Source organism: Neomonachus schauinslandi, chromosome 15 (assembly GCF_002201575.2).
Source record: "Neomonachus schauinslandi chromosome 15, ASM220157v2, whole genome shotgun sequence".
Classification (NCBI taxonomy): domain Eukaryota; kingdom Metazoa; phylum Chordata; class Mammalia; order Carnivora; family Phocidae; genus Neomonachus; species Neomonachus schauinslandi.
Genome location: NC_058417.1, coordinates 38,454,582 through 38,473,254, shown reverse-complemented (window position 1 = coordinate 38,473,254; position 18,673 = coordinate 38,454,582). Strand labels below are relative to the sequence as shown.

Genomic DNA, 18,673 nt, shown 5'->3' with positions numbered 1-18,673 from the left:
GGGGCTGCTTGCTCTCCTTCCCTCGTGTCCACCCTGGAGCACTGGGTGCCCCCCCCACCCCGTCCAGGTGCCTGGGGCCATGCCTGGGGTTACCAGGAGCAGCAGACACGCTTCTGCACCCTTACGGGCTGCACTTGAATTCCCACCCTCCTCTGTGAACAAAGTAAAAATCCTAAATCTTCCTTTAATCTGAAGTGAACTTTCAAAATTGAGGTAATTACCTAGTGACAGACAAGCAATTGCAACAGTGGATATGCTTTCATAAACATCACCACGCCCCCAGAGCTTCTCCTGTGCTCCCCACCTTCCCTGAGTCTCTGCTTCTGGGGCCGGACTAGGGAGCACGTCAGGAACCAGTCTCCATTTCTTTTCCCTTCTCTTGGCCAACGGCTTCTGGCCACAGCGCGGCAGACCGGGAGCATGCACCCCAGCTGAAATCAGGAGAAAATGCCAACATCCAGCCCAATCCTGGGCTGATCCTCCGGGCGGAGCCCACTGTCACGAATATCCTTAAGGTGAGTGTGCCCTTCTCTTGCCTCCAGGGTCATGTCTTCCTTTTTTCCACTTTTGCCTCTGCTTCCAGATAGATAAACTGAGGCTGTAGACCTCCCTATCTTTTGGCTAGAGAAACAGGCGGGGAAGCTGCCATTGAAAACTCACATTTGTTGAGCATTACTTGGAGGGCAGGCCCTGTGGTAGGGGGGCTTCCACCTGCTCCCTCGGAAGCAGTGGAGAATCTTACCCTCCCCACCCCCACTACCACGATCGCAGTTTAGTTGGGAGGGATGGATCAGAGAGCAAGGATAGATTTGGGAAATGGTTTTCCAGATTGGAGTCAGAAGGATGTAGATTGAATTGCAGATGGAGGTTGCGGTATGCCATTTAATGGAGACGTGCAGGGAGGGAAGCTGTGGTTGGGCTCTATCTCGGGGGCTCTGCAGTTGTTCTTCAGGACTTGATTTCCTGTCCTGTCCCCAGACGATGGATGCAGACCACTCCAAGTCCCCAGAGGGCCTGCTAGGAGTCCTGGGCCACATGCTGTCCGGGAAGAGTCTGGATCTGCTGCTGGCTGCCGCTGCTGCCACGGGGAAGCTTAAATCCTTCGCCCGGAAATTCATCAAGTAAGGAAGGCTGGGCCCCTGTCCAGGGTGAGGGAGGCAGGTCTGAAGGAGGGAGTGTCGCAGAATAGGGGCAAGGCACTGGGGTCTGGGTCTCCCTGGAGATGCCCAGGACAAGCCAGAGCATCCCAGTGGGAGACTCTGGGGGAAGGGCCAGGTCTTTGGGTGTCAAGTGTTCTTTTCTTTGCAGCTGAGCACGAGGTGGAGGTGTTTGGTGAGATGAGAGGCATTGAATGGTGGATGTGGAGGGATTCGGGTGTGCCCGAATTCGGGTGTTAATAAGGGGCTCTCAAACACTGTTGACTTTTTTGGTTGACCTGGAATTTGATATACAGAACTTTGTTCCATCCAGTGAGCCATTCTCTGGGCCTTGGAAATCTTTTTTTTTTTTTTTAAAGATTTTATTTATTTATTTGAGAGAGAGAGAGAATGAGAGAGACAGCACATGAGAGGGGGGAGGGTCAGAGGGAGAAGCAGGCTCCCCGCCGAGGAGGGAGCCCGATGCGGGACTCGATCCAGGGACTCCAGGATCATGACCTGAGCCGAAGGCAGTCACTTAACCAACTGAGCCACCCAGGCGCCCCTTTTTAAAAGATTTTTAACTAATCTCTACACCCATTGTGGGGCTCAGACTCACAGCCCTGAGATCAAGAGTCATATGCTCTACTGACCGAGCCAGCCAGGCGCCCTGCCTTGGAAATCTTTTAAAAACAGAAAGCATTTTTTTCTGTGTAGCGGTGGTGTTCATTTGAAGTTTAACCCCTAATCCAGACTCTAGTGATGCTTTCTGGACAGGTGTAGCCCCCTGACCCCTTGCCCTGCTTGCTGTGACCGGTCTCCATTCCTCCCCCAGTTTAAATGAATTTACCACACACGGCAATGAAGAACTCGGTAAGTAAGCTCTGTGCACCCCCAGACCTGGGACTGTGGGAGGAGTGGTGGAGGGAGAGAACGGGGGAGGGCAGAGGGCCCGTTGCTTCTCCTGGGGAGGCTGTTTTCTCCTCTGAGCAATGACTGACTGAAGTTTTTGTGGAGCCTTGACGGGGGAATGCTGGGGAAAGAATTCTTCCAAAACCACCTCTGTCTCTTGCCCTCCCCCTTTATGATTTGGCTGGGTACTGGGAAGAAGAAGGAGGGTATCAGGAGTCTTTGATTCCAAGGAAGGGATGATGTTCTAATTGAGACTCAGGAAAAGGATTCTGAGCCTCAGAGCTTTGAAGGAGCCACTTGGTCACTGACCTTCCTTGAGGCAAATCCTGATCCCCTCCCGATTCAGATGAGGGCTCTGGGCCCTGTTCGGGGCTGTGGGGTCAGCCGTCTTGTTCTCTGTAGCCAAAGCAGCCTCCGTTCGCGCCTTGCTCTTCGACATCTCCTTCCTCATGTTGTGCCACGTGGCCCAGACCTATGGTTCAGAGGTGAGAGAGAGGAGAACAGTCAGGATTAGGGGCACCAGGATTAGGGGCGGGGAGAAGGGGAAGGAAGTGACCAGTAACTTGGCCCCCCCCGGTCTCCCAAGCCAGTTCGTTCTGCTGCCTGCAGAATGCAGGTGCCCCCACCCTTGGCGGGTCCATGGATGCCCCCTGGGTCCCATCCTGAATCCTTCAGTGTCACATCCACACCCACCACTAGGTGGCAGCACAACCCCCGTCTTTCTCCCTTCAACCAACTGGTCTTCAGTTCTTCAGGCTGGAAAGTAGAAGCAGTGGGGCAGGAAACTGAGGCACAGGGCACTGGCTGCTGATGCCCCCTTCCTTTCCAGGTGATTCTGTCCGAGTCGAGCACAGGAGCACAGGTGCCCTTTTTTGAAACGTGGATGCAGACTTGCATGCCCGAGGAGGGCAAAATCCTGAACCCTGACCACCCCTGCTTCTGGCCTGACTCCACCAAAGTGGAGTCCTTGGTGGCCTTGCTCAACAACTCCTCGGAGATGAAGCTGGTGTCAGTGGCCGGGTGCCCGCTCCAAGGGTGGCGGTGGGGGCAGGCCACGACCCTGTCCCTCAGTCCATCCCACACTCCCCCGTGGTGATTTTTCTCCCACCCCAACCCCTCATAGGCAGATGAAGTGGCACGAAGCCTGTCTCAGCATTTCAGCGGCCATCTTGGAGATCCTCAATGCCTGGGAGAATGGGGTACTGGCCTTCGAGTCCATCCAGGTAGCCCCACCTTTCCAGTAGCCTTCTCTCTTCCCTGAGACACAGAGCCAGTGTTTGATAGCTTGTTACACTTTATAAGAACAAGAAGACCCTTAAATCCAGGAGCTCATGCTTGGATGTTGATCTTCCTTGTAATCATAGGCTTAGCCACTCCCTCCCACCCAGGTAACTTCGGGAAAAGCATATTTGTGGGGAAAAGAGGTGTGGGATGCGGTCCAGGACTCCACCTGCTAAACTCAGCTGCCCACAGAGGCCGGGGAAAGTGATGGTCAGAGAGGGGGAGAGCGTGGCCTCAGTCACCCTTTCCCCTCCCCCCAGAAAATCACAGATAACATCAAGGGGAAGGTATGCAGTCTGGCAGTGTGTGCTGTGGCTTGGCTCGTGGCCCACGTGCGGATGCTGGGGCTGGACGAGCGTGAGAAGTCGCTGCAGATGATCCGCCAGCTGGCGGGGCCACTGTACAGTGAGAACACTCTGCAGTTCTACAACGAGAGGTCAGTAACCCGTCCCCTCCCTCCGGGAGCGCGGAGGGCCTGCTGTGAGCCGGCGGCATCTCCAGTAACCAGTAGCCCCCTCTCCTCTTAGTGTTCCTAGACAGGCTGCTCACTCACTTCCATTCTTATTTACGTGTTCACACACTGACTCAGCAACACTGAGTGTGTGTCTCTGTGCCGGGAGTGTTTACGACCCAGCACCTGCTGTGTCCCAGAAACACAGCCCCCGAATTGCTATGATTCCTGTCTTCAAAGAGCTCAAGTTGTGGAGAACTAGCTTACCGGAAGAACAGAGTGGTTGTCTTAGCTGCGGCACGGTGTAGGCCCCAGGAGCCCATCCGTAGATCTGTGAGCCTTGGGCCCACCCACCCTCGTCATCCTCCCCCGCCTCTCTCTCGTGACGTTTTGCTGCCTTGGCTTTTCAGAGGCTTGGAGGACCTCCCTGGTGACTTCACCCGTGTGGAGTTCAGTGGTGTTGGTTGATTCCCCCATCCAATAACTTTTTTTTTTTAATTGTGGTAAAAAATACCTAACATAGCATTTACTGTCTTAGTTTAGTATATAGTTCAGCAGTGTGAGGTATTCACATTGTTGTGAAGCAGATCTCTAGAACCTTTTCATCTTGTAAATCTGAGACTTTGTACCCATTAAGTACAGTTCACCCCTTTTACCTCCCTTAGCTTCTGGTAACCACCATTCTACTTTCTGTTTCCCTGAATTTGATTACTTTAGGTACCCCACGTAAGTGGAATCCTGCAGTGCTTGTCTCTCTGTGCCTGGCATGTTCCACTTAGCATAACGTTCCCAAGGTTCATCCATGTCGTAGCCTGTGTCAATTCCCTTCAGAATAATATTCCATTGTATGTATGCGCCACGTTTTGTTTATCCATGCATCGGTGGATGGACACTTGGGTAGTTTCCACCTCTTGGCTGTTGGGCATAGTGCTGCGAGGCAGTGAGCATGCACGACCAGTAAGCTAGGAGAGAGGACTCCCCAGGTAGCCACCCAGGTGCCTTAGAGGAGGGAAGTGGGAACATCGTGCCAAGATGTGGTGGGAGAGGGTCTGTGAGGTTGTGACCTTTTTCCTCCCTCCTTCTCTCTTCTTCCCTCACATCCTTCCTCCCACGAGTAATGGAGGGTTTGCTCTGACAGAATCCGTGCTAAGCACCCTGACCCTGACCCTGGGTGAGGAACAGTGGGACACCCGTGGGTGCATCATGCAGGTGGGAAAGCGGCGCTGAAAGTCGCAGCAGCTCTTAGACCCACCCAGGGTTCCAGGAGTGGTGAGCACTCACCCCAGTGTGAGCGCTAACTCAGTCAAAGACTGCTCATGAGAACATTCCTGGGTATACGCTTCTATTTGCCCAGCTACCAAAGGCCGGGAAGAGTCGAGTGGGGCAGCCCTTGGGCCCCTGTCCTGGAAGTAACAGTTTATTTTGGGAGGAGGCCAGGGCTGGGCGGGGACCCCCCCCCCCAGCACTCAGCACAGAGGGAAGTGATGATATTTATTTATGTCCAGGGATTGGCAGGGCTCAGGTCTGGGGGATGGGGAGAGTTGGAGACAGTGAGAGAGGAAATATGAATATATCGCTGGAATAACCTGGGGGAGGAGAGCAAACTGCTCCCCCACCCCCACTCCCCAGGCTTTGTACCCAGCAGGTGAGCGGCCTGCCGGAAGCCGGACTGGTAGGGTCAGGTCTGCTAGGGGGTTGTGACTTCTTCTTGTCTCCTCCCTCGGCGAAGAATGGGGTTAATTCCCCAGGAATAGTTCCGTAACTCAAGTCCTGGGAAAAGTCTGGCCTGGATGTTTGCTCCGTTCTTGAACCTGGTGTTGCCTGAACCTGAACGTCAGGTCATCTCCCCGTCTGCCAGGGTGGTGATCATGAGCTCGATCCTGGAGCACATGTGCGCTGACGTGCTGCAGCAGACAGCCACCCAGATCAAGTTCCCGTCCACGGGTGTGGACACAATGCCCTACTGGAACCTGCTGCCCCCCAAGCGGCCCATCAAGGAGGTGCTGACGGACATATTCGCCAAGGTGCTGGAGAAGGGCTGGGTGGACAGCCGCTCCATCCACATCTTTGACACCCTGCTGCACATGGGAGGTGTCTACTGGTTCTGCAACAACCTGATTAAGGTACCTGGGAGACCTAGGCTGGGGGAGCAGGTCTCCTCAGACTCAGGGAGACAGCTGAGAGAATACCGGGCAGAACCAGCATCCTACACCCAGCCTGGTCTGCGGGGCTTGGTCTCGGGGCTCCTGGGCTCTGAGGGGGGCCACCTCCTCAGGGAGCGGTGGCCAGAGGCTGATGCGGAGTGAGGGCTGGAGCTGCACCTGGGGCCGCCCCTATGTCCCCTCTCAGAGAACCCCGTGTTGGGGTCCTCAGCTCCTAATCTCCCTGCCCTGCGCGTCCAGGAGCTGTTGAAGGAGACGCGGAAGGAGCACACGCTGCGGGCGGTGGAGCTGCTCTACTCCATCTTCTGTCTGGACATGCAGCAGGTGACCCTGGTCCTGCTGGGCCACATCCTGCCGGGGCTGCTCACCGATTCCTCCAAGTGGCACAGCCTCATGGACCCCCCCGGCACTGCTCTTGCCAAGTAGGATTCTCTCGGAGCCGCAGGTCCCCACGGCGCAGTGCCGGGTGCCCCTCACCTCGGGCTGCCCCGGGAGGCTGGGCTGTGGGGGAGCCCTGGCAGCCCTGGCAGCCCTGGCACAGAGGGCGTCTCTGGGGCCCCCTGACTTTACCCTCTTTTCCTGGAACCCTTTGCCAGGCTAGCCGTCTGGTGTGCCCTGAGTTCCTATTCCTCCCATAAGGGACAGGCGTCCTCCCGTCAAAAGAAGAGACACCGTGAAGACATTGAGGTAGGGGACCCTTCCATTCACTTGTTCATGTGCTCAGCAGACATGTACTGAGCCTTTTGCGGGTAAGAGGCACCTTCCCAGGCCCAGGCCCTGCCCCTGGGCAGCTGCGTCACGGCTCAGCTGGTTGAGCATCTCCAGGGGTGACTGTGTGAGGAGGGGGTGTCTCATTAGGGTTGTGGGAGGGTGAGGGAAGCTGGCCCTGCTGGAGATGTCAGCTGAGGCCTGTGGGGACCGGACTCTTCCTCCTGTATGAGCTCTAGCTCTCTTCTCTGGTATCGGGAAATTTGGGGCCTAGCGGGTAATAGTGACTCTCTCGCCCTCCAGGATTATATCAGTCTCTTCCCCTTGGATGACATGCAGCCCTCAAAGCTGATGCGACTGCTGAGCTCCAATGAGGAAGACGCCAACATCCTTTCGAGTCCCAGTGAGCATGCAGACTGGGCTGGGTGGGCTCCTTTTCTGGGAACTCACTCCTGCCTGGAAAAGCTGCTTGGCGTAGAACCGGCCACTGGCATCTTTGCTGGTCAGAGTGTGGTGGGAGTTTGTCCCATTCTGTCCCCCACTGCTGCTCTGTTTTCTACCTGCGGAGAGACCAGAGAGGTTGCCGGGCACCTCGCCCAAAAGGCTGAAGCTCTTCTGTCCAGACCCCCCCCCAGCCCTGGACACACCGCCATCCCTTCCCTACCCTTTACTCACCACAAGTGAGTTCACTACCTTGGGCACAGTCTGTGCCTTTGACTCACCAGCTCTGTCCTTCCTTCCCCTGAAACAGGCCCTGTGGCCTGGCCTGGGGCTGGGGCCGCTCCCCACTCTTCCTGCCTAAAGAGCACCCCTCCCCCTCAGGCTCCCCTTGATGTTATTACCTCTCCCTGCCAAGGGCTTCTTCTATGGCATTTAATTTTTCCTGTTTCCAGAAATTTCTCTTGGGTCTAGAAGTTCCTCTAAGGCCTTCTGGGCATTAGGGCGCCAACTGTGCAGTTGAGTAGAGGAAAGATGCTATGTCTGCCACCCACAAACCTTATGACCTTTGGCTGGTTACTCAGCAAATCTGAGTCTCGGTTTCTTTGTCCGTGAAGTGGGGGTGTGAAGATTATGCGGCCCGATCTGTGTGTAGCCCGCAGACTGGCGCCTGGCAGTGCTCACCAAATGTACTCTCTCATCTCCCTCTGAGATACCTGTATTCAGGGCCCCTCTGTGACTCTGGATCCTGGACCCCCGCCCTGGGGTGGGGGGCTCCACACCTGACAGATGAAGGTGTCCCCTGGGCAGAGGGGTTTTGAAGCTGGGGGGCCTTTCCCTCAGTCTCCCTCCACTTGGCCCCACAGCTGACCGCTCCATGAGCAGCTCCCTGTCAGCCTCCCAGCTGCACACGGTTAACATGAGAGACCCGCTGAACCGAGTCCTGGGTGAGTCCTCCCACCGCCCTCCGGCCCGATGAGGCTTTGCCAGCTAGAGGGGGGCCTCTTGGTGCCCCTTCACCCTTGTTAGTGTCCCCACCTCGTTCCTCCATCTCCCCGGGCTCTGGCTCTCCTGTCACCCCCAGGCCCCCATTCAGTCCCTCTCACTTTCCTTCCACATTTCCTCGTTTTGACCCCCCCCCCTCCGTAGGGGGGCACTCCGAGCACTTCTTTCTTTTTGCTTTTTGGTGCCACCACCTCCCAGCCTCACGCCTTCTCAGACCCTGCTCACAGAGTGCTCCCTCTCCCCCCATTCCGCACAGCCAACCTGTTCCTGCTCATCTCCTCCATCCTGGGGTCGCGGACCGCCGGCCCGCACACTCAGTTCGTGCAGTGGTTCATGGAGGAGTGTGTGGACTGCCTGGAGCAAGGCAGCCGGGGCAGCATCCTGCAGTTCATGCCCTTTACCACCGTGAGTGCTCCACCCCAGGTGCGGGCGGGGCCCCCCCGCAGCTCAGATGGGGCAGCGGAGCCTGGGGTTCAAAGGCAGCCCGCGGAGTAGGAGCCCTTCCTCCCCGGACATGGCAGCCACCACCAGGCAGCCCCAGCGAGCAGCCATTTGTCTGTCTGTGGCAGGTATCAGAACTGGTGAAGGTGTCAGCCATGTCCAGCCCCAAGGTGGTTCTGGCCATCACGGACCTCAGCCTGTCCCTGGGCCGCCAGGTGGCTGCCAAGGCCATTGCTGCGCTCTGACGGGCTTGGGGTGGCCGCAGGGGCCGTCTGGGGGACCACAGCCCCAGGTGCCTCAGAAGGGAACAGTGAGGAAAGATGAGACATCATTGCTCATATCCACATGATGTAAGAGCCCTATGTCATTTCCAGATCATTCCCTTATCCTGACATCTGACCTCTAAGACGTCTCCCAGTTTCTTTCATAATTTCCTCTGCCCACAGCCAGCACCTAAAGAGTGTGCGCAGCCTGGCTCTTAGCCCAGGGCCCTCAGCACCCCATACCCCGCCTTGCCCGCCTCCCCCTTCCAACAGTAGATGTAGCTCCGGGAACTTTGCAGGTGCAGAGTATGTATATTTATATTTTTGTAACACATGAGGGAAGTTCCTCTCAGCTCATTTGTAAATAAAGATCTTTGTGGGTCCCTGTGTGAGAGTCCCAAGTGGTGTCAGTGCCCACGTCCCACGGAGGCAGGAAACATCATCTCCTTGGAATCCCATGTGCTGTGGCCTAGGAAGAGGCTCAGTCCTGTGGCTGAGGAGGGCGGGAGGGGTGCACGGAGGAGGGCTGGGCTCAGGTTCCTGTGTCTATCCACTCCGCAGGGGCAGGGCTTCCCTTCCTCAGACCCGCACTGGGCGACAAGGAGTCAACACGCACGCGTGCCGCCCACCCCCACACCCCAAAGTCAGACTTAACTCTGAGAAGGGAGAGGTTTTGGCGAAAGGCCCCACTGGTGCTGGGGTAGGGTGTCCTGTCCTTCTGACCCTCTCCCACTAGACCCAATCCCACCCAGAGTCTGACTGGCCCCGAGTTTGATCTCTCTCCAGAAGAGGACTGGGCGATGAGGGGCAGGATCTGTTTAACCCTTGCTTGTCTTCACACATCTCCAAGCCCCGGTTTCTTCAGGACCAAGCAGAGGGAGGGCTCTGAGCCACGCAGCTGGGGGTTCTGGCCCTGCTCAGCCAGACCTTGCTTTCTAAGGAGCCAGATGGAGAGGGGAAGTGGGAGGCAGCTGAGGAGCCCAGGGGAAGCCCTGAGATGGGGGACCGGTTGGCCATCTGGACTTTCCGGGTCTGGTGGAGGCGCCCTGGAACCACAGGTGTGTCTTGGCTGAGGGAGAGGAGTGCTTCCGGCCTGTGATGTGAAGTAGCCCCTCCGCTCTCTGCTTCTCTCACACACACACCTGCCCTCCCGCCCCGTGAGGCTGAGACCAGCGGGGAAGTGACGGGTGGCATGAGGTCGCTCCCGGCCCGATCAGAGGCAGAGCTTGAGGGAGAGAAGTGCAGGGCCGGGAATTTGAGTTCTGACCCAAGTTGTCACCTTGAATTCAGAGCCTGATCTGTAAAGGGCACTTCTCATTCTATCTCTGTGGGCAACGGTGAGCGCGGGTGTGCTGGAGTTTATGGAAGATGGCAAATATTAAATCCTCCCTTGCTTTGGTGTCTGTCTGCGTCTGGACTATTAAGACTCCCCCCTGCCCCCAACCCCACGTTCTCCTCTCCCAGTATGGTGGCCCGTCTACCTTCTGTCTTCCCACTAGGCTGGGTCTCCGTGAGGGCAGGGACCTTGCCTGCCTTGTCCACTGCCGTGTCCCTAACACTTAGCCTGGTGCTTGCACAGAGTAGGTACAAGAGAAATCCGTGCCAAAGGCATCAATGTTGATGAGCTAGAGGACTGCCCCCTTCCTCCCTGCACCTCCTCTTTCCCTCCCTTTGGCCTCATTCACTATTCAACTCCCCGCCCCCCCCACCCCCGGCTGGGCCCCCGCCGGGCTCAAGAAGGAGGAAAAGACACTTAGCGGAGACAAACAAAATATTTTATTATCACAAAGTTTGGCTACAGTGAGAAAGTGGGGGCAGAGGTGGAGGGTGAAGAGCTGAGCATTCCTCTCATATACCTCGTCATATAACCCCCCCCCCATCCCCCCCCCCCCCACCCTCGGCACCAGCATTAGGCCCCCCGGGAGGCGGGGGAGCCGGCCCCCCTTTCCCCAGTCCCACCCCCCCACCCCCCCAGCAAGGCTGATACATGAGCCTCTGCCCAGCCCTTGAAGAGTCAGAATCCTGACCCTAATGAGGCTGGGGCAGGCGTCAGGAGCCTGTCATTGTCACTCTAGGGCATCCAGGAAGATGAGAAACGATGCCCAGGCTCTCCACCTCCCGTGGGGCCTAATGCTGGTGGCGAAGGGGATGTGAGGAGAAGCAAGACCTGGCCCACCGGGCATGTGCAAGCCAAGCTGGTGAGGCCAGAGCGAGGGGGACCCAGGAGGGGAACACTGCTGTTTAAATATTAAACAGGGTTGTCTTGTCTCCCACATGGGAGACTTCCTGATGCTTCCAGGGGCCTCAAGGTGGGTACCGCTGGGGTAAGGAGTTCACTGGGGTTCTTCCCAGTGCCCACCGTGGAGCCAGGCCAGGGAGCAGTCACAGGACTCAATACGCGGTATTTACCTATAGCTACCTCCCAGTCCAGGGGACAGGAAGATGGGGGTTTTTCTCCCTGCCACAAGCAGGAGAATGGAACTTGGAGACGGCAGGAAGGACCCGAGAGTCCAGGGCTCTGTCCTGCTCTTCCTTGTCTTTAAATATTAGATTTAAATAAGCATAAATATTAAATAAAGATAAATACACTGGTTGGGGAGGGTTTTGCTCAGGGTTTGGCAAAGCAGCGCAGAGCGCGGTAGGCCAGCTCCAGGAAGCTCTGCAGGTTGGAGGCCACCAGGACCCCTCCGGCCCGGCGCTCGAAGGCCGAGGTGAAGGTTGGCATGGTGCCCTGGCTGGGCGGCACTGCCTGAGCCAGCCCCAGCTCTTCCATCTGTGGGGGCAAAGAGGAGATCAGCACTCAGGCCCTGCTGAGTGGGCGTGATTAAGGAAATGCGAAGGGCTGCGGGCCCTTCACGCCACACAGTTAATGGTGGCCTTGAACCCAGGTCTGCATCAGGGCCCAGTGACCCGGCTCCCGCCCTCCACTAGGGAGGGTGGGGAAGGGCTGGCAGCAAGAGGGCCCTGAGAAGGCTCCCACCCTGGCCCTAAAGAACTGGGACCCCCAGGCTTGCAGCCTGGTCTTTGGGGACCAGCTCAGTCCAGGCCCCTAACACTTGCCGCTCCCAGTGGGGCTTACCTGCTGCCAGATATTGAGAGCAAAGTCGCTGATGTCCAGCTGCAGCATGTCCAAGGTGGGGGCTAACTCGGGGGTTATCCCCGCCAGAGCCTGCAGGAGGCCCTGGTAGAGGACGAGGCCGCTGTGGAGTTGACGCAGGCAGCCCGTCTGGGGGACGGAGTAGGGGAGTTAGGGGGTGCTGCCTGGGGCGCTCCTTTCAAGGCCTGGAGGTCCAGAGAGACTTCCAGACCATTCTTCCCTCCCCTCCGCCCCCTCCTCCCCTCCGGAAACTCACCAGCTGCAGGGCCTGGCTGGAGCAGCTGCTCAGGGGAGGCTGGGGGATGCCCAGGGCGTGTCCGAGCAGCACCAGCTCCTCGGCGTGGCACAGCTTGTGGGTGGCGCACTGGGGACAGGAAGGATGCTGAGTGAGGGGGACCTGATGGGGCCCGGCTGCTCCTGTTCCCAAGTCCTCCCCATTTCTCCGAGGTCTTTCCCCTCCCTCCCAGTCCTGCCGGGCTGCTCAGCCCCATTCTGCCCTCCGCTGCGATCCTGGCCATCCGGACACCGTCCCCGAGACACCCTCTTCCCCCAGTTCCTAGCCAGCCTTCCCCGGCTCCACCTCTCCTGATGTTCTTCCCTTTCCCCCTGGGTCTCTCCTCTCCCACGCGCCTCCCTGATGATGTCTTCTCGCCATTCCCTTCCCCTCCCTCAGCCCTCACCCCTTCCTCCCTCCCTGCAGCTCAGCCCTCTGGGGCTTTTTCCCTCCTCCACCCCTGTCCAGCACCCGCGTCCCCTCCGCGCCTCTCACTCACCAGCCTCTCCTGCAGCACTGTGCCATCAGCCTGGACCTTCCGCATTTGCTCCAGGCACTTGAGCAGGAAGCTCTGGGGCAGCGAGCTGGTCGGGCGCAGGGGGGGCGGCTGCTTGCACCAGCCAGAGTGCGCTCTGCCACAGCAGCAGCTGAAGGGCTGACAGCAGACGGGGGGCTCAGGAGACAGGCGGACTGCTCCCACCTGAGGCCCGTGCCAGGGCCCAGGGCCGCCGCAGCCCCTCGGCCACTCCAGCCTCCCTCCCCGGGGGCCAGGACACTCACCCGTCAGCTTCATGGGGCTCTGGGCAGCAGGCTTAGCCGAAGGTCTGCGTGGGTCGGCAGGCTCTGGGCTCTGGCAGGGACCGGCTCCAGCGGACCTTTATACGGAAGCCCATGGAGGCCTGGGAGGAAATTACCTGGTGCCACGATGGAGGCTTAGTAATGACTTCCCAGGATTTATGCAAATTCGGTGTCCAGGACAATGCAGGGGGGCTGGGACAAGAAGCTGTTTGCGAAAGTTTTGTGAAATTGTGGAATCCCTGATCCTTCTTTGACGTCTGGTCCCCCTCAAACTCTCTTCCTCCCCTCAGCCCCACCCAGGCCCGAAATTGCCCCAGGGTGTTTGATCAAAACGCTGAACGAAGGCTGAGCCACTGGTAAAAGCCCTGGAGGCTGGAGGCTGGTCACACTGACCTGGGAGGGGTGTGTGGGGGGGGGAGAGGCAGGCCTCCAGGCGGCCCCTCCCCACTCCCTCCCCTGGCGGGTCAGCTGGAGCAGCCCACTTGCACTCTCCCTTGGGATTCGCAAGCTACCTGCTCCCGAGACCCCAAATTCTGAGAGGGAAGAACCTAGCTGCCCCCATTTCTACCCCCCAAACTCCCAGGAGGCTGCCTTCCTGAGTCCCTTCCTGAGGGGCCAGGGGCCTGAGGTAGGGACAATGGGGTCTTGCCTCCTGTCTCCACCCCACACTTTGATGGGCATCATCCCAGGTTCCTGTCCTGAACTGGTTAGCTGGGAACTCCCCAATCCCCCCCGTGACTCATTCCCTTAAGCCCCCAGAATCCTGGCAGAAACCAGAGGAAACCGGATGTCTGTCCCAAATGAAGCAAGACCCTTGAGGCTCTGGGTCTCTTGGTTCACCTGACCTTGCCCTTCCTCCTCCTCACCCGGGGTTCCCCTCCCTCCGATGGTATCCCAGTGCCTTGGAGCTGGGGGATGGTCCGTGGCCTGTGACTTCCCTGGCCAGATTCCCCGCCTGCCCGAGTGTGTGCTGCCCTGAGGTGGAGAAGGGCTGGGGGTGAGAAAGAAGAAACTGCCCCAGCCTTGAATCCTAGAACCATGCCAGTCTTGGGTCTGTTCTACACCCCGTGAACTGGGCCAGAGAGGGAAGTGCCTTGCCCAGGGTCACGGCTAGCAGACTCAGAGTTACCGCCTGGGCCTTCGCCTCAGGCTTGAGGGTTTCCTACAGGCCATGGGCCTGCCTAGCGGGCCGGCCGACCACACCCAAGGCTGTCACTTTCTGTCCCAATTTACCTCAGCGCGAGCCAAGGAACAGACGCCTTCTGATGAGTCGGTGTGTCCGCCTGGGTGAGGCCATCTCTGGGGCAGGGTTGCCCCCTGGTGGCCACAGCTGGCAGGGACTTCACCTGCTGATCTGTCCACCTCCCACCTCTGGTCCCCAGTCCACTGGGAGGCTGGGGCCCCTCACTCCACCCCACGCAGGTTGGCCACCATTCACGGACTGAGGCCAGCTCTGTGCGTGGCTCCGCAAGAGCAGAGGGGTGGGTTTAGAGCTGTGGAGGGCAGGAGATTCACTTTCGCAGCCATGTCCCTTCACCCTCCCTCAAAGAACCTCCAGGGACTCAGCTGGTCCCAGACGCTGTGCTGAGCACTCTCCATTCATTATCGGATTTAGGCCTTTCCATAAGTCTATGAGGAACGTACTAGAACCATTTCCCCTTTTACAGAAGATGAATCTGACCTCAAAGAGGTAGAGTAACTTGCCCAAGTAGCAGAACCAAGGTCTGCCCTGTGCCGTAGTCTTAAACTCTTTTTAAAAAAAAAATTATTTGGGGGGGGAGGGGCAGAGGGAGAGGGAGAGAGAGTCCCAAGCAGGCTCCCCAGGAGCATGGAGCCGATGTCGGACCTGATTCCACCACCCTGAGAGCAGGGCTGGAGCCAAAATCAAGAGTTGGACGCTCAACCGAGTTATCCACCCAGGTGCCCCTTAACCATCGAATCTCTCTTTTTTTTTAAGATTTTATTTATTTTTATTTGAGAGAGAGAGAATGAGAGAGAGGGAGTACATGAGAGGGAGGAGGGTCAGAGGGAGAAGCAGGCTCCCTGCCGAGCAGGGAGCCCGATGCGGGACTCGATCCCGGGACTCCAGGATCATGACCTGAGCCGAAGGCAGTCGCTTAACCAACTGAGCCATCCAGGCGCCCAACCATCGAATCTCTTAACCAATGTTTGGCCTTCCTCACCCACGGCCAGAGTGGGTGACCCAGACTCTTATCTTCACCTACAGTTCAAGTGTGTAGGATGTTTGTTAATTCTAACGAGGGTGGCCAGAATGGCGAGAGGACTCAGGATCACAACTTGAAGAAAACGGGCTGTCTTGACTGGGGAAGCGAGGGAGCGGGTTGTTGCCTGCTCTCAGGGGCTGGAAGTGGGACAGGGAGTGCAAGCCACAGCCAGCGAGTTTTCAGCTCAACGGAAGGAACGAGCTTTTCCAGCGGTCAGAAGTGTTAGAAGATGGAGCGGGCTGCTTCCGTCCCGGGAAGTGTCCTGGCCTCCACTCCGTGGGGGAGAGAATCCAAGTGTTGGCTAGCAGTTATCGGACACCTCTCGTATGTCAGGCATCTTCCGTCACACTTTTCGTCATGTCATCCTACAAACCGAGTGGAGGGATGCGGATTACTCCCGTTAGAAACAGCGAAGGGTCGGGGCGCCTGGGTGGCTCAGTCGGTTAGGCGACTGCCTTCGGCTCAGGTCATGATCCTGGAGTCCCGGGATCGAGTCCCGCATCGGGCTCCGTGCTCGGCAGGGAGCCTGCTTCTGCCTCTGACCCTCCCCCCTCTCATGTGCTCTCTCTCTCTCTCATTCTCTCTGTCTCAAATAAATAAATGAAATCTTTAAAAAAAAAAAAAGAAAGAAAGAAACAGCGAAGGGTCTTGCCCCAGATCACAGAAGGCGTCGGTGGCCCAGCCAGGCGGGATGTGCAGTCAGGCTTCCCCAACCTGCGCCGTCCCCATTACACTACCTTCCTGTTCAGGTAGCTGTTCTTCTTGGAGGATGATGGCTCGATCCAGACGTCAGCCCTACCCATGGGACGGTAAAGAGAGGCAGGGCTTGTTACTGGCCCTGTCGAACAGGCTGAGCTAGACCAGAACGATCTTCTGGCAAAGGGCCTGGGTCCGGAGACCTCTGGCTGTCATTCTGCCTTCCAGCTTGCTAAAGGCTTTCCCAGGTGTTTCTCAATGGCTAGAACTGGTCAGCGACTTCCCCTCACGCTTCCTGTTTTCATCTGGTACTGGACTTGGAGCATCTTTCAAAGGGCTCTGGGGTGACTCATTTGTTGCAGACTCAGCCTGTGAGCCAAGATATGGACACCTCGAGTCAAGCATGGGTTTTACATTTTTAAGTGGTTGGGGGAAAAAAATCAAAAGGGTATTTCCTAACATGGAATCATCATATGAAATTCAAACCCCAGTATTCTTAAATAATTTGTTTACATATTGTTTATAGCCGCTTTCAAGAAGGGCAGAACTGAAATGAATAGTTGTGACAGACCACATGGCTCACGAGCCTAAAAAATGTGCAATCTGGCCCTTTGAGAAAAGTTTGCAAACCACATACACAGTCCCTGCATAGCAGGGGACACACACAGCTGTCCTCTGGGGCACTGACCATCAGAGCAAATCGACGCGCACCAGTCAGGAAAGGGCTAAATAAATCGTGGTCCATTCATACCGCATACGCCTCCCCCACCCCCGCCCCAAGCCCTCAAGGAATAAAAAACCGTGAGGAAAGGAATTTGCTTTATTCATGCTGTTTCGAAGCGCCTAAGACAGTGCTGGGCATGGTATCAACACGACTAGATCTCAAAACCAAGACTGAGTGAACAGAGCAAGTTACGTTCATGTGATACATCATTTAAAAGATTTAAAAACGCAAAACACTACTATATTTTGCATAACATAAGGTATAAAAACATAAACTAGCAGGCTACCCACTGAATTCATTGGAGTGCTTGCCTCTAGGGAAGGTTGGGAAGGGCCTGGGAAAGGAACAAGATGGGCTTCCAACTGATCTGTGATGGTTTTCCTCGGTTGAGAAAACTTGAAATGATAACCAAATGTCACCATTTATTAAACTTGCGTGGAAATACATGGGTATTTGTTATGATATTCTTCATGCTTCTCTGTAGTTCTCTAACTAAAAAATAAAACAAAACAAAACAAACAAACAAAAAACCTAGAAAGTGAACACAGTGAACTCTCTAAGCATAAAAAGGACACTAAGCTTCTCCAGGAAGAGAAAACCAAGCCAATGGGTATGAATTACAAGAAACTTCCAGACGGCGAGCAGACAGAAAAACAGTCTATAGACTCAAGGTGGGTGAGAACCAGGAAATCATGGCAAATGACCCCGGCTCTCTGGACCAGGGTGACACACTCTCCAATGTGTTACCAACCAGGAGAGGGTCTGAGGCACTTTGGGCCAGGTGCTAACTTTAAGATTTATAACCTGGGGGCATCTGGGTGCCTTAGTTGGTAGAGCGTGTGACACTTGATCTTGGGGTTGTAGGTTCATGCCCTACGTTGGGTGCAGGGATTACTTAAAAATGAAGTATTATTGGGCACCTGGGTGGCTCAGTCGGTTAAGCGGCTGCCTTCAGCTCAGGTCATGATCCCAGGGTCCTGGGATCGAGCCCCGCCATCGGGCTCCTTGCTCAGCGGAGAGCCTGCTTCTCCCTCTCCCTTTGCCTGCCTGCCGCTCCCCCTGCTTGTGCTCTCTCTCTCTGTCAAATAAATAAAATCTTAAAAAAAAAAAATGAAGTATTATTTTTTTTTTAGAGAGACCGTGTGCACTCAAGCGATCACATGGCGGGGGGGAGCAGAGAGAGAATCTTCAGTGGGCTCCACGACCAGTGCAGAGCCCCACGCAGGGCTCGATCTCACAACCCTGAGATCATGACCCCAGCCGAAATCAAGAATCAGATGCTTAACCAACTGAGCCACCCAGGTGCCCCCAAAAAAGTTTTTTTTTTTTTTTTTTTTTAAGAGTTTCATTACACTGGGTGCCTGGGTGGCTCACTTGGTTAAGTGACTGCCTTTAGCTCAGGTCATGATCCCGGAGTCCCAGGATCGAGTCCCACATCAGGCTCCTGGCTCAGCGGGGAGTCTGCTTCTCCTTCTGACCCTCTCCCCTCTCATGCTTTCTCTCTCTCAAATAAATAAAATCTTTAAAAAAAAAAAGTTTCATTACGCTAAGAGGTGGCAGTAGCTTTTTAAATGAAGTGGGCGATGCCAGATCACTGTGACCAAGGCTGGCATGTGATCAGGAACCAAAGCAAGGCCTAAAACACGCCTTCAGTGGAAATTAGGGATACTGGGGGATGAAAAGCTTCAGCTGGTGATGAACGGAGTGTACCTTTCCTAACAAACAAGACTTCATCGGACCCAGTGTGCCAGGCACTGGGCAAAGCCCCGGGAGGACACAAATGCCTCATGCTAAGAACCTACGAGTCAGGAAGATAAGAGTTTCACACGACCTCCTAAGAGTATCTGATCTCAAGCGAGTGTTCCAGAAGCCAGGGGGATCCATCACACTGCAAGGCAGGAAGCCTGGAGTAGAAATCCATGGGGTAGAGAGCCAGAGCATGGCTGGAAAGGGAACAGTTAAGCAGAAGCGGAAACCCACAAGGCCGTGTTCAGGTAACAGCACTTGGAGGGAGCAGAGAACATGTATGGCAGCGTCCCAGGGGCTGCCGGGGGACACAGCA

At 56.3% G+C, this 18,673-nt stretch overlaps 2 protein-coding genes and 1 non-coding gene across 6 annotated transcripts in view; 2 read left to right on the top strand and 1 right to left on the bottom strand.

Annotated features, from left to right (window-relative positions):
• Positions 1-9,183, top strand: part of MED24 (mediator complex subunit 24) — a 29,298-nt gene extending 20,115 nt beyond the window's left edge. For all 4 annotated transcript variants that reach the window (XM_021704544.1, XM_021704542.1, XM_021704543.1 and 1 more), the window contains 14 exons: positions 404-515; positions 979-1,121; positions 1,972-2,009; positions 2,451-2,533; positions 2,878-3,056; positions 3,172-3,271; positions 3,590-3,765; positions 5,639-5,903; positions 6,183-6,364; positions 6,539-6,629; positions 6,954-7,053; positions 7,955-8,035; positions 8,350-8,498; positions 8,663-9,183. In XM_021704544.1, the coding sequence (XP_021560219.1) occupies positions 404-515; positions 979-1,121; positions 1,972-2,009; positions 2,451-2,533; positions 2,878-3,056; positions 3,172-3,271; positions 3,590-3,765; positions 5,639-5,903; positions 6,183-6,364; positions 6,539-6,629; positions 6,954-7,053; positions 7,955-8,035; positions 8,350-8,498; positions 8,663-8,779 (1,816 nt within the window). In that variant the 3' untranslated portion in view covers positions 8,780-9,183. The remainder of the gene's footprint in view (positions 1-403; positions 516-978; positions 1,122-1,971; positions 2,010-2,450; positions 2,534-2,877; positions 3,057-3,171; positions 3,272-3,589; positions 3,766-5,638; positions 5,904-6,182; positions 6,365-6,538; positions 6,630-6,953; positions 7,054-7,954; positions 8,036-8,349; positions 8,499-8,662) is intronic.
• LOC123326802 lies at positions 2,269-2,372 on the top strand. Its single transcript, XR_006541343.1, has one exon. It is a non-coding gene; the product is annotated as a small nucleolar RNA SNORD124 (small nucleolar RNA).
• A 2,222-nt stretch (positions 9,184-11,405) lies between the features above and the next one.
• Positions 11,406-12,973, bottom strand: CSF3 (colony stimulating factor 3). The gene is given in 6 exon segments (XM_021704384.2): positions 11,406-11,570; positions 11,877-12,023; positions 12,151-12,258; positions 12,668-12,769; positions 12,771-12,823; positions 12,949-12,973. Coding segments are annotated over 6 exon segments (588 nt in total). The 5' UTR covers positions 12,962-12,973.
• Between the last annotated feature and the right edge of the window lie 5,700 nt (positions 12,974-18,673).